Source organism: Cyprinodon variegatus, unplaced genomic scaffold, assembly GCF_000732505.1.
Source record: "Cyprinodon variegatus isolate N-32 unplaced genomic scaffold, C_variegatus-1.0 Scaffold503, whole genome shotgun sequence".
Lineage (NCBI taxonomy): Eukaryota > Metazoa > Chordata > Actinopteri > Cyprinodontiformes > Cyprinodontidae > Cyprinodon > Cyprinodon variegatus.
In genome coordinates this window covers 185,598-201,060 of record NW_015150956.1, presented here as the reverse complement: position 1 = coordinate 201,060, position 15,463 = coordinate 185,598, and the positions used below count along the sequence as shown (strand labels likewise).

The 15,463-nt window shown below is 42.3% G+C and overlaps 1 protein-coding gene across 3 annotated transcripts in view; it reads right to left on the bottom strand.

The window, feature by feature from the left end:
- Nucleotides 1-443: 443 nt before the first annotated feature.
- kdm6a (lysine (K)-specific demethylase 6A) overlaps nt 444-15,463 on the bottom strand; it is a 28,498-nt gene continuing 13,478 nt past the window's right edge. Inside the window, exons 11-29 of one of the 3 annotated variants that reach the window (XM_015390527.1) lie at nt 15,330-15,428; nt 15,019-15,238; nt 12,718-12,855; nt 8,984-9,115; nt 8,830-8,895; nt 8,636-8,737; nt 8,088-8,456; nt 7,147-8,000; nt 6,367-6,496; nt 6,186-6,291; nt 5,899-6,104; nt 5,754-5,815; nt 5,604-5,678; nt 5,244-5,507; nt 4,975-5,162; nt 3,328-3,469; nt 3,109-3,235; nt 2,607-2,777; nt 444-1,592 (exon numbers count right to left, since the gene is read on the bottom strand). In XM_015390527.1, the coding sequence (XP_015246013.1) occupies nt 1,563-1,592; nt 2,607-2,777; nt 3,109-3,235; nt 3,328-3,469; nt 4,975-5,162; nt 5,244-5,507; nt 5,604-5,678; nt 5,754-5,815; nt 5,899-6,104; nt 6,186-6,291; nt 6,367-6,496; nt 7,147-8,000; nt 8,088-8,456; nt 8,636-8,737; nt 8,830-8,895; nt 8,984-9,115; nt 12,718-12,855; nt 15,019-15,238; nt 15,330-15,428 (3,481 nt within the window). In that variant the 3' untranslated portion in view covers nt 444-1,562. The remainder of the gene's footprint in view (nt 1,593-2,606; nt 2,778-3,108; nt 3,236-3,327; nt 3,470-4,974; nt 5,163-5,243; nt 5,508-5,603; nt 5,679-5,753; nt 5,816-5,898; nt 6,105-6,185; nt 6,292-6,366; nt 6,497-7,146; nt 8,001-8,087; nt 8,457-8,635; nt 8,738-8,829; nt 8,896-8,983; nt 9,116-12,717; nt 12,856-15,018; nt 15,239-15,329; nt 15,429-15,463) is intronic. The other 2 variants (XM_015390529.1, XM_015390528.1) reach the window with 2 other exon arrangements.

Sequence of the window (15,463 nt, the reverse complement as noted above, 5' to 3'; positions counted from 1 at the left end):
GACGCAGCTTGAAGTTGTTTCCCCTGCTCATTAAATCTCTCCTGCCTGGATTGGGGCTCCAATCAAGGACCACACGGAGCCGCAGGGTACCCAGCGTTTGCTCAGTAGTCAGTGTAGATCCTGTGGGGCTGGCAGCAGCTACATCTGGCTACTGGGTCTCTGCTGATAACCAAGCCAGTCCGATAACCAAATGTTTTTCCTCACTTCTTCCAAGCTTCCTGACGAGTTCTGGACCTGGCATACAGTGTAGGATCCTGTGTGTTTCCGTCTACAGCTACATTGTCTGCTGGGTTTCAGGCCTACGCTCCATGGCTGCAGTAACTTTACCCAAAACTCTCGTTTCAAATAAATGTAAAAAAAAAAAAAAGAATGGATTAATTGACAACTTTGTGTTTATTGACTCATAAAACATTCTTCAAACAATAAAACAATTTTAAATGTCTGTTTCTGTACAATACTTGCTAAGCAACTTTATATATATATATATTTATTTATATTTATATATAGAAAATGTAAGAGGAGTTGTGTTAAAATGACAAAACTCCTTCAAATGTAATGGCAGGTAATCTGGGAAAAAAAAATAACCGCATTCCATCGACAAATATATTCAAGCAATAAATATGCATTTTATAAATAGTGTAAATTTACATCAAGATTAGAAACAAAAACAAAAAAAGAAATCACAAATTAAACTTCCATAAGTCTATGTGCAACCCATTTTCTTTGTGACTTGGCTAGTAAGATTTTTTTTTTATATTTTTCTGTATTTTTTTTAATGTTTTTTTTATTTTTAACTAAGAAAAACAAAGTTTTGAAAAGAACAAGACAAAAGAAAACATAAAAATCTGTTAAACAGAAGAAAAAAAACTTAACTCTTCACATTACAAACTGTTTTGGGGGGAGATTTTGCTGTCCGACGAGTCTTAAAATGACTATCTACCATAAAAAGGAACAGTTAGGCTAGTGCTCCTTAAAGAGGGAGGGGAAAGTGAGGAAAACATGGGAGCGTTCCACAAACCAAAGCCAACATTTCATCCTGTTACTAGAGTAAAAACAAGGAAATAAACGGAGAAAGAAAGGTTGTCAAGTCAGTAGTCTTTTTACGGTGGGTGTTGCCAGTTGTGACAGTTAACAAGTATCTACAAAAACATTTTAACCACGCTTTAAAAATCTCTCGCCTCCATGTTCCCAACCGTATTTGATTAAGTCCTCCAGTAAAATGTGAAACCATTGTCTTTAGAAGAGGTGGGAGAAAAGAGTAAAGTAAAAAGGTCCTGTTATCAGGCCAGGTGGCGCCCTCTTCTGGCTTTAAACAGGTTGCATAGACAGACAGACTCGGCCGCCTGGACGTCGAGCCGTTGCAGATGGATGGAGAGCGACCGTAATGGAGGGGGGTTGGGGAGGAGACGGCCTTTTTTTCCTGAATATCAGAAATGGGTCCGTCTGAGTTTTTTATGGGCGAGGGGGAGGAGGGGTTTGGCTGTTCTTTTTTTCCGTATCTGAGAGCAGCTCTCTGCAGGTAGACTTTGCAGCTCCAGAGCAGAAGAGAAAGAAGCCTAATGTCAAGATGAAGATGAATGAAGAGGAGGAGCCTGGGAAGAGAAAACGGGAATTAATCGAAACAAAATCACCAACCCTAACAAGTCGATACCCCTTAGAGTAAACATTAAAGGTACAGTGGAGGATGTTTTTTTTCCGGGTGGATCATCAAAATAAGTGGCCCTCCTAATTGTCATTCATTCTGGTGATATGTTTACGTCTGACGTGCTCGTCCACATTTTAACTTGTCTGACATAGTGGAAAAATTGCAAATTTTCCTATGGAAAGTATGTTTGTATGAGCGATGCAAACAGCAACTTTAAGAGTGTGCACGAGGAGAAATGGGCTTGTGCACGCTCTCACACAAGCTTAATAGGTATTCCCTCTCAAAAGGGGGTACAGGTTTTTGCATGTGCATTTTTATTTTTTTAAGTGGAGAGCGGTATCCTCCACAATACCTCAAGCAGTCTTTAAATAACACATCTCAGTATATTTTCAGACTTTCATGTACATTTATGCAGCTTAAAATGACAAACGTATTTTACTTCAGGTATCGTAATTTTCGGACTATAAGCCGCGACTTTTCCCCCCATTTTTCGAGCTTGCGGCTTATATAACATAACGGCCACTATGGTAATACCTAAATCTATGGATTTTACCATCCACCATGTTGACGTCACATTTGCTTCAACACACAAGTACGGTAGCCGCGCGAGAAAGACGGACAATGCGAGCGCAAGACAGTTTGTGTGTAAACATAAAAAACCCGCGGCTTATAGTCCGGTGCGGCTTGTATATGTACAAATCATGCAATTTAGCTTCTGCGGGTTATATTCAGGTGCAGCTTATAGTCCGAAAATTATGGTTTATTTTCATACTAATGTTCAAAACAAATGTTAGTTTTGAGATAATTCATCACGAAATAATGAAAAGTGGTAACAATAATGTAATAAACGTTGATGCAAAGATGGCAAGATGTTGAAACAAATGCTAAAAGACGTGTGGAGAAAGAGCCTTTTCCTAAAGCGATCACAATCCTTCCTATTCCCAAATTTATGAGCACTTACTAATGTGAACTGGTCGTAGACCTGCATCAGGTCCTCCATCCTGTACTGTTCCAGCACCATGAAGTCGTCCAGCCTGGCGCTGCCTTTCCTGGCGCAGTCTTGGCAGTGGACCAAACACTGCTTCCTGGACAGGTGCTCGCGGCGCACGAACAACAGGTTAAACACTTCCACCTGTGATGTTAGAGCACATAAAAAAAATAATAAAAATCAGAACATAGCGGTACAGCCGTCCTCTCTTGATAGACAGAGTGGCTCATCATAAACAAGAACAGCAATGATTTAATGTCTAGAAAAACAGCTGAAGCACTTTGCTTTAATTAAATCCATTAGTGGAGCTTTTAATTGGTGCAAAAAGGCAAAAAAATGTTTTTATTCAGCTGAAACTAATTAGTTTGGATGCCGTCCACTGATAAAGAGCAGAATAATTTAACTTTAAAGTATGATTATTAGCTTTGAATCCACCTTCAAAATGGATTTAAGCTCAGTGAATTCTTGTACTCGCCTCACAGATGGTGCAATAATGCGCCGGCTCATCCCTGCTCCTCGGCTTCAGGACCGTCTCCTTCCCGGCTGACGTCAGCGCCTCCTTCACCCACTGACACTGCTTCAACGTCCGCAGCAGGCAGTACCTGCAGCGAGAAGGCTCCGGTTACTAGCAGCTGATTCCTGGAAATAGTACCAGCTCAGAGATCCTTAAAGCGGACGGGTCCATTGGGCTTACTTGATCATCTCAAACAGCTTGTGGTCGGACACCTTGATGTTCCGCGCCATGTTCCAGGAGAGGTGCACCATGGGAACCATGGACTTGACGCTCTGGAGCTTGTTCCACTCGTAGCGCTCCACAGCTAGCTTGTACTGGTGGGCTGTGAAGGCAGTTTTAAAAGATAATCAGGGTTAAGTATTCAACATTCACCTTGTAACTTTTCATTAGCTATCCCATTAATTTCTTGTTTTGTTTTGATTTTTTAACATAAAAAAAAAAAAAGATCACCAATCAGAAATGAGGCCTCATTCCTGTGCTGCTAAACAAGCTAAAAACAAACCAAATACTTTCTACACCTTAAGCTACTTAAATGGGTTATACTCTTGAAGGTTTCTCAAAATTAAAGCTTTAAAAAAGCAGCGAGAAAACGGTTAATTCCAAACAATTTGGCTCTTTATTTCTAAATTATGTGTAAAACTTATGTTAACTGATAAAGATACAGATCTACGATGAAGTATTAGAGCCAAATTCATTTTTTGAGGGAATAAAGGGATAAAATTTCTACTATTGCGAGAAAAAAGGGAGGAAGAATGGGTAAAAATTAGGGACGGGATTGTAATGCCTTCATTTCAATTAACTTAGCTTTACAAAAATCAATTACATTCTCTTATATAAAGATTGTAAACGGGAACCTTCGTACTTTGTTTCTTATAAACCCGTGAATCTGAAACGCCTAAAAAAGGGAAATTTAAGCTATGAAGTGCGTCCGCAGTGGCCATATTAAATGCTACCAGTTAGAAGGGAACTAGGAAGGAGAAAGATAGAATATTTGTGTAACTGGCTTAACAAAAAAAGTAGCCTAAGTGGGTCGGCTTAAATGCTTTATTTGCATTAAATGCTGCATACTGAGTAGCAATTGTTAAGCTCCTAAAAGCAATGCTTTATGCAGACTGGAACTATCAAATTCTGTCAGTATTAGAAATAGAACTTTATCTTCTGACTACAGGCAATATTGTATGTCTTGTTATATATATTTTTGTACCATCTTTGGTGGAAGGAATCATTCTATAACTAATGTAAAATGTACCATTCACACTTCTATAGAGATACTTCTTCTCTAATATTGTATAAAATATTAGGAGTTCCTAAAAAAAAAAAGAAAAAAAAAAAGAAAAAATATTACATCTGTGTGTTATGCCTATATAATTAATCAATATTTAGAAGAAAAAAGGGGTTTTGGATTGAAAAGGTGTTTTTTTGTCGATTGTATGGTTTCTGATTAAAATGCGATTTATTCTGACAACTGAACATAAAATAATGTTTATTATAATAAAGTGAGACGAAAGTAAATATTGTAAAAAGGATTTTAAAAAAAATCTTATCTTAGAGATATTTCGAGAAGCAGTTCAAAGTCCTAGCAATATTAAAAATTAAGGCCGGGCCAAATATTATTTTATTTTGAATTACGAGATAAGATTATTACATCAGAAGAATAAAGCCGAGAAAATAAAAGTTAAAAAACGAATATAAAGTATATTATGAGATTGAAGTAACTTCAATACTGAATAAGTGACTATCGCCACATCAGACATGATGGACGCCCTCATTTCTCACAGCATAAGGCCGACGACGCGTCTAGGTATTAATGTCTATGCCTCTTCGTACCGGTTAGAGGCCCAACGTTCCAGCCGATGTTGTTGCACCAGCCGATGGCCTGCACCCAGTGGATGGTCCCCGTGTTGAGCCACACCAAATCTCCCGGACGCTGGATGAAACGATAAACCGGCACGTCGGCCTCGTACAGGTCTTCCAGGTTGGGCCACCAGGAGCCCTTCAGGAAGTTAATGTTGTTCCTGCAGGTGAAGAACAAAGATTGATGCATCTGCTGTTGGATTAACGAACGGAGCCGCCTAAAGATGATGAGCCGCTCTTACTTCTCACAGAAGTTGCTCATGACTCCCCAATAGGCCTCCGGTACAGCGAACCACTCGCAGTCTCCAGGCCCGATGTTGATGTTTACGGCGCAGAAGTTGTTGTGCTCTTGGTGCCCCGCGATCCTGCTCCCTGGCACCTTCATGTAGAGCTGGACCGTGTTCATCCCCAGGATGGTGTGACCCACGTGGCTCAGCAGGTTGCCGGCTGACACCACCCGGGCGAAGGCTGGTAGCTTGCTGAGCTCCTGCAGTTGCTGTTTCCACCTGGCAGGAGGCGCACAGGAGCAGAGATCGCCGCATTAAACCAGCTGCTCCTTTTTTATACAGAAGAGCAGGCATATAAATCAAATCCAAACTCACTTCCTCTCATCTGAGACATCGATGTTGGTTCCAAATTTGATGTGTTTTAAGGGTCCTCTCCTTTTTCGTGTTGCGCTTTAGAATAACAAAAACATTCATATTAAGATCCAGAACAACAAACATTTGGCTGCAGGTCGTTTCGTTAAGTACCTCTCTGCAGATGACGGTTCTGTATCCAAAGGTTCCTTTAGTGCTTTCTTTTCATTCTCCTCCTGTAATCAGAACAGTGTCAGAAAGCTTAAAACTCTTGGACTAATATGTTGAAGATCAGAGATCCAGGCAGAGCAGAACCAACCCTCAAAGACTCCTGGAAAGAAGCAGCCTGATACTGAGCATATTTAGCGATGGTGGTGTGTGCGCAGGTGCTCTCGCAGCGCCACATCTTCTTGGTGCCGCTCGGGTCCCAGTTCTCGTCTGCGGGCTGCAGCAGCTGAGTCCAGACCTCCACTGGGTGCTCCGGGTTGGCCTCCACTAATGTTTTGGTGGAGAACAAACCAAGATCTGGAAGCAAACAGATGACAGCAAACTTAACTATGACGTAAGAGAAAAAAATTAAATTAAAAAGAGCAGAAAAGCACTTACCCAGTTTGAGCGCTCCAGCTAGGCCTCTGATAACAGTGACCGGGTTGGAGGGGTTTGTGCAGAACTGGTGCAGTGGAGGGAAAAAAGCGTCCCTCTTGTTCTCCAGCTAAAAAAACAGCAATTCTATAGTTTGATTCAAGTTTTATTGTGATAATTAAAACTGACATGAGGAAAGGCTTACATAGATGCTGGGAGTGGGAGGGTTGAGCTTGTCTTTGGGCAGGGCTGGCGAGGGTGGGGGCGGCAGCCTGGGTGGGGGGCACTTATCGAGAAGGATGCTGCTGTTGGAAAGCCCGTTCTTCCCCAGGTTTCTGCAAACAAAACAAACAGAATCCCTTTAAAAATCACTGAATCATGGCTTTGAAAAACTCATTGGGAAGTAAAAACAAAGTAAAAGGTTAGAGGAATAAAGGAGGGAAGTTTGCATGGCAACAACACGGCCATGTGGCCTTCACTGCTGCAAACCGTTATGTAACAGATTGGTTCTAAAGCTGCACTTCCACTGTCACTCCACTAGGAGGAGACGTGTTCAAAACAAAACACCAGCTCCACAACTGCTGCTTTCAGACAAAAACACAACAGCAAAGATCAGCCATCGCCAACACCGGTAATTCACTTCCAAATGTCCTTCCTTTATTATTGATCATAAGCTCATTTTGTCATGATAACATTCCTGAAACTGCTGCAGCTAAAGGTTGATGCCTTCACAGTTTTGTTTACAGAGAACCTTGTTTACCATTTTAGTTCCCGTCATCTTAATATGTTAAACAAATGCTGGCATTTATTTTAAAGCTGGTTATTTACATGACAATCCCTTTGTTTTCTAGTCTGGAGCGAAACATGAATCAAAAGTAAATATTTGATTTTCTGGATTAAACTATATTATTTTATATTCGATTTCCAGGGATTTAAGATGCTTTAGGTCAGAAATTTGTTGCAGAAGAGGAGCAAAGGACCTCACCTGCAGGCCTTCAGTACATCCGTGGAGCTGGGATAGATGGATATCGAAGACGACGAAGACGATGAGGACGACGAGTTGTGTCCGTGCGGAGGCGTTGCTATGAGACCTGCGATGGCGGGAGGCTCAGCCTTAAGTGGGCTTTGAGAGTCCTCAGAGATGCCTCCCTTGCTGTTGCCATTGACGGCTGGCGCTGTGGACGTGGCGTTGGTGGTGGAGGGGGGGCTCTGCCCCCCTGTTTGGGTGTGTTCGGACGATTTGGGCGACGGCGTGGCTGTGGATATGGCAGAGATGGGTGAGGAAGCAGCTGAGCTGCCCTGAGGTTGGGGAGCGGAGGGCAGGGCGGCCGGGTGGATGTTGTTAACTTTCTTCTGGCTCTCCAGCGCCGTCGATACAGAGGATGCCGTCCCCTCCGATGGTGCCTCGCTCTCCGCGGGGCCCTTTTCCGCCGCTGCAGGGGTAGACAGCCTGGGATTGTCTGTGTTAAGGCTTTGCTTATCACCTTCTACCGCCTTGTCTCCCTCCCCAGAGTGGACGTGATTGGCTAGTCTATCTGCCTGCACCTTTCCGCTCTCAGCAGTGGGAAGCAGCGGCGGCTGCGCCTTGGCTTCTGAGCCGTGGGACGTGGCATCGGCATCCCCATCTTTGGTCGTGGACACAGTGGGTCCAGCACCCCCTGAGGTAGAGCAGTGGGGGAGGGATGGAGGGGAGGGGAGGTGGTTATGAGGCCGTGGCGATGGGGCGGTACTGGAATGTCCAACCTGATTGTTGGTGGTGGAGTTGGGGGTCTGAGTGTGAGTGGGGGTTGCCTCACTGCTTGAGCCAGTGGCGTGTGAAACACACTCCTTTTGAAGCCCCTGATGAAAAACAAAAAACAAAACAGCTTCTAAATATGTTTCAAACCCAACATAGATCAATCTAGTAAACATGAGCGTCAGAATAACCTGAGAGGAGTTTAGGTGCAGGGCCGGGTGCGGCGTGGCGTCCTGTGTCGTCGTGCTTGTGCAGGTGTGAGGTAGCAGTGCTGCGTTGCTGCTGCCGGCAGCTTGCGGGTAAGGCACGTCTCCGTTGGGTCCTGTGGCCGCGGGCCCCGACTGATTATTAGTACTACTGTCATCCGCAGAGTCCGAGTGTCCGTGTGGCCCGGAGCCCACGGGCCCGTTGGCCAGGGGCTGAGGCGGGCAAAGGTGCCGTGGGGGTCCCAAGTGGGGCCGTGTGGGGTGGAGGCTGGGGTTGGGAGAGGGAAGGGAATTGGTGGTGGGACCATTAGGAAGAGATGGGCGAATCGGACCTCCTGATGCATTTTGCCTCATCTGGAAAAAGAAAACATGAGAAGAACTTCACTAGCAGTGCAAAACTTTCCCTGGGACACATTATAGTAATCCTGAACTAAAACAGGAAACATTCTGATTTAACGGCAAACAGGAAATAAAAGTTAGGAGTTTTCAGACAGGATTTCAACTGTGAGGTCTTTGTTTAGACTGATAGTTACCTGGTGCTGCTGCATGACAGCAAGCTGAGCCTCCAGCTGCTCCAACATCTGCAGCTGAGGGGGCTTCAGGTTGGCTCGGTTACTGCGCAGCTGTTCCAGCATCTTGGAAAATAAATAAATAAATAAATAAGAAACCAGTGAGAAATGGCTCCTTCCATTAAAGCATTAATCCAGGTCGAAGAAAATCATCAAACCTGTAATTTCTGTGGGGAGAGGTACCAGCTCGGTGCTGGTTGTTGTGGGCTGGGCCATGAGTCAATCTGAGGAGGAAGGGGTTAATAAATAAATGAAATGGAACCAATGCATTTTATGCCGTCAGTGCATAGAGAACAAAACTCGTTGGTTTACCTTGGCAGGACTGCCGGCTCTTCTCCTCTTGGCCGGGCACGACTGGTCATCGGCTTGGCCCAGAGAGCCCACATGAGGGGGTAGAGACTGACCTGAGCCCCCTCCCTCTGCACTGTGATTGGGCTTACAGGCCTGGAGGAAAAGAGGAATGGAAGGCGGTACAGGCAAAAGTGAAGCAAAACAAATGTGGGGGGGGAGGAAAGTTGAAGTAGAAATAAAAAAATACAATGGAGGGAGCATGAAAACCCAGTTATGGGCAGTTGTTATCAAGATGGGAAGCAGCAATTAGAGAACAGGATGGGTTGGAGGGGGGCACATGGAAAAAGAAGAGAGAAAGGGAGAAACAATGCCGTGATTTTGTGTTTGAGCTAAAAAGCGTAACAGATAATCAAAAAAAAAAAAAAAACTGCTTGGAAGTGCAGCACTATTCCTTTCATTCCCCCCCCACTGGAGCTACACTTAAACATTTAATTTCTGCGCCGTCAGAAAACGCAGGGAACAAGCTGCTGTGGCAGAGAGATGCATCTCACTCTACAGAAGAGTCAGATGTGGCTGCTGACACATCACCAACCTCAGTGATCGATTTTAATCTTTTAAAATTAGCTTTAAAAATCTGAAAATCTTTTGACATTTCTTTAGAATCTGGTTCAAATTAAATGAAGTCGGTATCAGGCTGAAGCCACATCAGACCCACTGAGAACTCTATAGCAATAAAAAACATTTTAACAATCATTCCAACAGTCAGATCTACAGTGCCTCGCACAAGCATCCATACCCCTTGACCCTTTTTTTTTAACAACTAGATCACATTACTAAAGCACAAACCTCAATGCGGTTTACTTGACTTATGTGTAACAAAGTTGCAGATCATTATAAAGTAGAAGGAAAAGGAACCAAAGAGAAACCGAAAAAGTATGACCAGCATTAAGTCTTGTAGCAGTGGTACGTCTAAATTAAAGACTGCTTAATCTGTCTGAAGTTTTACTTTAAGACAGGTCTGCAGAGTATATGCTAACATTTAATCTGTCAGATTCCTTCACCTGAGCAGCTGAACTCTGCAGCTCCTCCAGTGTTACCATGTGGCTAGGCATCAGCCTTTTAATGTTAAACCACATTGTTTATAAAAGCATTGGACACTTCGTGGTGGACAGCTCATATCATTTAACATAAGATTTTTCTATAAATGTGGAAACGTACAGACGCTTTTATGTTGTTTTCACATTTAAAAAATGGATAATAAGACAAGCTTTAAATATTGTCAGAATGTTACATTTTTATAATATCGATTTAGCCTTTATCTGCACACTTATTTCCAGACTACAGAGCACACCTCACTATAAGCTACTCCCACTATGTTTTTCTTTTTTATTAGAGACTTACATATACGGTACATGCTGCACCAGTCTATAAGCGGCTGATATTTACTGAACTGTCCCCCACCAAACCTGTAGGGGGAGCTCTACATATAGTTGCTGGAGCAGGGACGAAAAAGAATGCTAGCTCCTGTTAGCTTGTTGGCTTGTGGCATTAAGACCTGCTAATGAAAGTCAGCTCTATAGGAGTTAAAAAATATCTTCATTAGTTTGAAAGCTTTAATTTAGCAAATACATGTCAAAAAGTTGGAATTAGGCACATCTATTCTCAGTTGTGCCTGCTGCTAGCATGTGCTAGCTGAAAATTAGCCACTTCTTGGATTTCAAAATGTTAACTTCCACCTCCTGAATGGGGTGGAAGTTAATGTATAAGCTGCATGGTTCAAAGCGTGGGGGAAAGTAGCGGTTTATACTCCGGAAAATACTGAACTTAACCAGACTCTGGGATTCTTTTTACAAATTTTTTTTCATGTTTAAAAAAATATTTTAGGTCTTCATTTGTTATTTTTCAATCCCCTTTGATATCAACAATTATGCATTGAATATCTAACCACGAACCAATAAAAGTAGGCAAAAAGTTGGGAATGGGTGGAATTGAAAGCAAAGACCTACGCCACCTACGCCCGTTTGCATCCTACCACTCCATCTGCTATTTTTTTTATTTGTTTCCAAAAAAATAAAAAATAAGTAAAAGTTGACATGCCAGCCTTCTGTAGTTGTAGGACTGTTACAGCATGCTAGCTAACCAGCATGCTAGCAAATTTACCTGCTATAGTTAGCTACCTGTGCCATGTTGGGACTACAGAACTGCAACTAAGGCTAGGTTCACACTGCAGGCCTTAATGCTCAATTCCGATTTTTTTGTGAAATCCAATTTTTTTTTGCATTACCGTTCACATTTCCAAATATATGCGACTTCCATGTGATCTCTTGTGTGAACCGCAGTCATACAAAGCAAGTGTCCCTCATGCGCAGTAGAGGATGCAATGATGTCACAGGCCAGCGTGCTCCGTGTTTACGTAGGTAAACATGGATGGCAGTGCCAGAGCACATCTAAAGATCTTTCCCAACCATAAAAACACAATCTTTTCAAGATGGTTAAACATAAATACTGCTCTCCGCATCATCATCTGCCATGGTTGTTGTTTTTCTTGCCGCTTCTTCATAGCAAGCCCCAGAATAGTGACCTTTGTCTGGTAATAATGGCGTTCAGGTCGGATAAATGCGACCTGGCCGTTCAGATACAGGTCGCATTTGAAAAGATCAGATCCGTATCGGATTCAGGACCACATAACTATTATTAATTAACTATTATTAATCTAAACAATGCCCTTTTTGTCCACCGTGTCCATTTAGCTAAATATTAGCATGGCTACTGCTTTGTTAGCTTGTTATCCTGCAAAGGCGGGTTAACACAAATGCACATTAAAGTTCAGATTTTTATTTTAAAGAGACAGGACATGAAAACCTTGAACCATTTTCCTTCTACTTCATGTGAGTGTTCCACATAAAATCTAAATAAATCACATCAAAGTTTGTGGTTCTATTAAAATCTGAAAAGGTTCAAAGAGTGTGATTACTTCATGCAGGCCTGGTATAGCTAATTAAACAACATTAATCACACAAAGAGAACTACTGTTTTCTACTAATATGCCAAGACTAAAGTGACAATGAGACACTAGGGGGCATTACTAGGACTCAGAGTGTCTGCAGTTGTTTCTAAGGTCAGCTACTGAAAGAGAAAGAGGAGGATGATGGACAAGAGTCGACGGGGGAAAATAAAGGCCTCCACAGCAGCACAACCTCACCGATCACGTCGGAGCATGCTCAAAAGCAAAATGTGTTTTTGCCTCAGAGAAGGCAATTCCTGCCAGTCGACACAACAGCAGAGCAAGAGCAAACAGCGGCTTTGAGGTGAACTGAATGGAAACATGAGCTTTAGTGCCACATTAGTTTGAAGCGGGATTAAAAAGGAGGAGAAAGTGTATAGGAAAGAATTAAAAAGGCTTTTGTTAGGTTTGCATTCTGCTGGAGTTGAACGTGATGGGTGAAGGCGAGTGACTGCTGCAGAAGAGAGAGGGGATGCAGGGTTGGGTAACACTTGGCCGGAAACCTCGTCATTTAAAAAAAAAATAACAGTTAAATAATTATGTGGAGTTTTTGGCTTCTCTTTATGCATCCTCCAATAAAAATAATAATAGACACATAGGCGTCGTGGAGCTCAAGCGTTACCCAGCTGAATGCACAGCAGGGGCTGTGCTGACCTGCAGGGGTGTCTGTGCAGACGGAGGAAGGGTGGGGGAGTTGAGGGAGAGAAGGGAGGGAGGGGGGGAGTGCGAGTTGCTCTATCTGGTCTCTCACCTGCTGCGGTGCACTGCTCAGGCCTCCCTGCCTGGAGGTTAGCTCAGCTGGGATTGGTAGGCTCCATGCCTCCTCAATAAGAGGGAGCATTTTACTTTTACCCTGTAGGCTACTGAGCTGGGGGTTACTCAACTGAGCCTAGGGGAATGGAAAACGACGTGAAAAAACAAAAAAAATAAATAAAATAAAAAAAGGACAAAGTCGTGATGACCTCAAAACAAGGAATGATCAGAGAAATGGTAAATATAGGTAGAGGTCGTCTAAGATTTCTGGCTGCATGGAGCAGGTATTAAACCAACATGAATTAACCACACAAGAAAGTGCTTATATGACACATAGCAACAGTCACAAATCAATTAAAACAAGCTTAACTGCTTGTCTTAATGCGACATGGTAATATGCTAGCACACGTGGTGGAAATGGGACGTTCCTTCATGCACATGTAAAGGAAAAAATGACACTTTCTGGACGAAAATAAAAATGAATATATGGAATATAGGGACTAGTAGAAGCCCAGCTGATTCTTTTTGGTGCTGAAGGTAACTCTCAGCCTGGTTCTCTATGTTGATAGACAGTCCAGTGGGGCTTTTATTTAAGAGGGCTATATCTATCAGAACTAGGCTACAATCCATTATTTTTCTTTTTATTCTACCTTCAAGTCCTAAACAAAACCCCTGGAAATAAATCAAATAAATACATGTATCATGATTTATGGTCAGAAAAGGTTAAATATATAATAATCTTCCTTTCTATTGGTTTCTATGCAAAATCTTTGTCTAACAGAACCTTCTAGAAATCTAAAGAATGGGTTCAATAGGTAAGAAAATAATCTCTCCTGCATATCTCACCAGCTACAATTAGCCGTGGCACTTTCCTCAACGTCTGAGCCAAATTAGAGAGAGTGTTAGCTGTTTACATGTAGCTTCATCCACCACATGTGCCGCATCGCCTTGAAGTGACTTTTCTGAAGGTTTTAAAATGTTTCAGAATAAAGTTTGTCACAAGCGCCACAATTAGGATCATGGAGCTCTTAAAACCTTGCATAGGGTGCTGGGTTGTTGGATCTCAAACTACTCAATCCTGATAACACTCCATCATGCCTGGATACATTAAAGTCCACATTAGGAAAAATGATCTAGAAATAAGTTAAATTGTCCTAAATTAAGTGTATTTACCCTTAATTTGAGCAGGTAAATTAGATAGTTTTTCAATAGAATGAGTATTTTTACTCTTAAAATAAGACAATTCAATTGCATTTTCTTATTTTAAATGTAAATTGTCTTGTTCCATTGGCAAAATGTATATTTTTCCTCCTCAATCCAACAACAAATGCACTTATTTTAAGAAAGACTAACCTATCTAAAAAATTTTTATTTTTTTTCCAGTGCAAACTAAAGACTTTTCTATTTAATTTCCACCTAGATGGAAATACTGCAATGCCAGTTTGTTTTCTTGAAACATAATGGCATTCTTTAGAAACATTCTGGGCTGACCATGAACAAAGCTTTTAACAGTATCTGACTCCTACAGTAAAATGAATTAGATGTGTGAGCTGCAGCTTAACTTTTACTAACTGTTTGGTGTTACTAGGACAGCTAAAGGCAATCAAAAAACCTGAAATAAGAAAAGCTTAAAAAGAAATTTACTTGATACTACAGAAATGATGCCCTAAATTAGACAGCAATATCTACAATTAGTGTTAAGATTTATTTGCAATATTTAGTCCTGATCCATAAGATTTAAAAAAAGATAAAAGCATTTGTAGTAAAAATTTCCAGGGGTTTTCTTAGGACGCATTTCGAGGCGTACTTTAGGGGCTCCTTTCAAATCCCTTTTCTACACATCCTTCTCTACACGGATTGTTCTAATCCATCAGGTAAGTAACGGAGGACAGCGGGTTCTTCCTTTAATTTAGCTTGTAGGAATGTCATGCACAAAGACAAACTCTGAACCTCAGAGTAGTCTAGCCCCATTCCCTAGGAATATTACATTGATTAATTAAGCTTCACCCTACAAGAAAAGTACAAAACAAGAGAAGAAATGGTAGTACAGAAGACACTGAAAGAACCCAAAGCTTTTCACTCCCGGGCAACATTAGCTTTATGTTTCCTTCAGTAGCATGCATTGGCCTGTATTCTAATGAGCTTTGTTGCGTCGTTCTCTGCATACAAGAGGCAAACAAAGCAGCCTTTCAACTGAACAAACCCCAGAGTATGTCAAAGAAGTAATCAGCAGCCAGCAGATTGTGTCGTTTCATTCGATTTCAGCTTTACATTGCCTTCAGTTGTGCTTTTCACCCACCTGGAGACATTTGATGCGGTGGGTTAACGCAGCGACGTTGGTGCAGCCTTTGCTGCGCGTGGCGTTGATGTAGCACTTTATGGCATCGTGCGGCTGGTTGCAGGACTCGTACAACGTGCCCAGATCCATCCAGGCCGCGGCGTGGCTATGATCTAGCTGCACGGCACAAATGTAGGCCTGCAAAGCGTCCATCGGCTGGTTCTGCTGCTGGTACAGAACCCTGTGAGGGGAAAGGTGAGGATGCCACATATTGCAAAGAGACTCGTCGTAAAGCCAGTGCTAATGAGCCTTTTACAGGAATGCAGGTTTACCCTATCGAGCACCAAGTATCCGCGCTGGCCTCCGATTTATCTATGGATTGCCGATAAGAGACAAAGGCATCCTGGACCTTGCCAATACTAGCGTAGCACCTGCAGGATCAAACAAAGTCATCAGCTTGGACAAA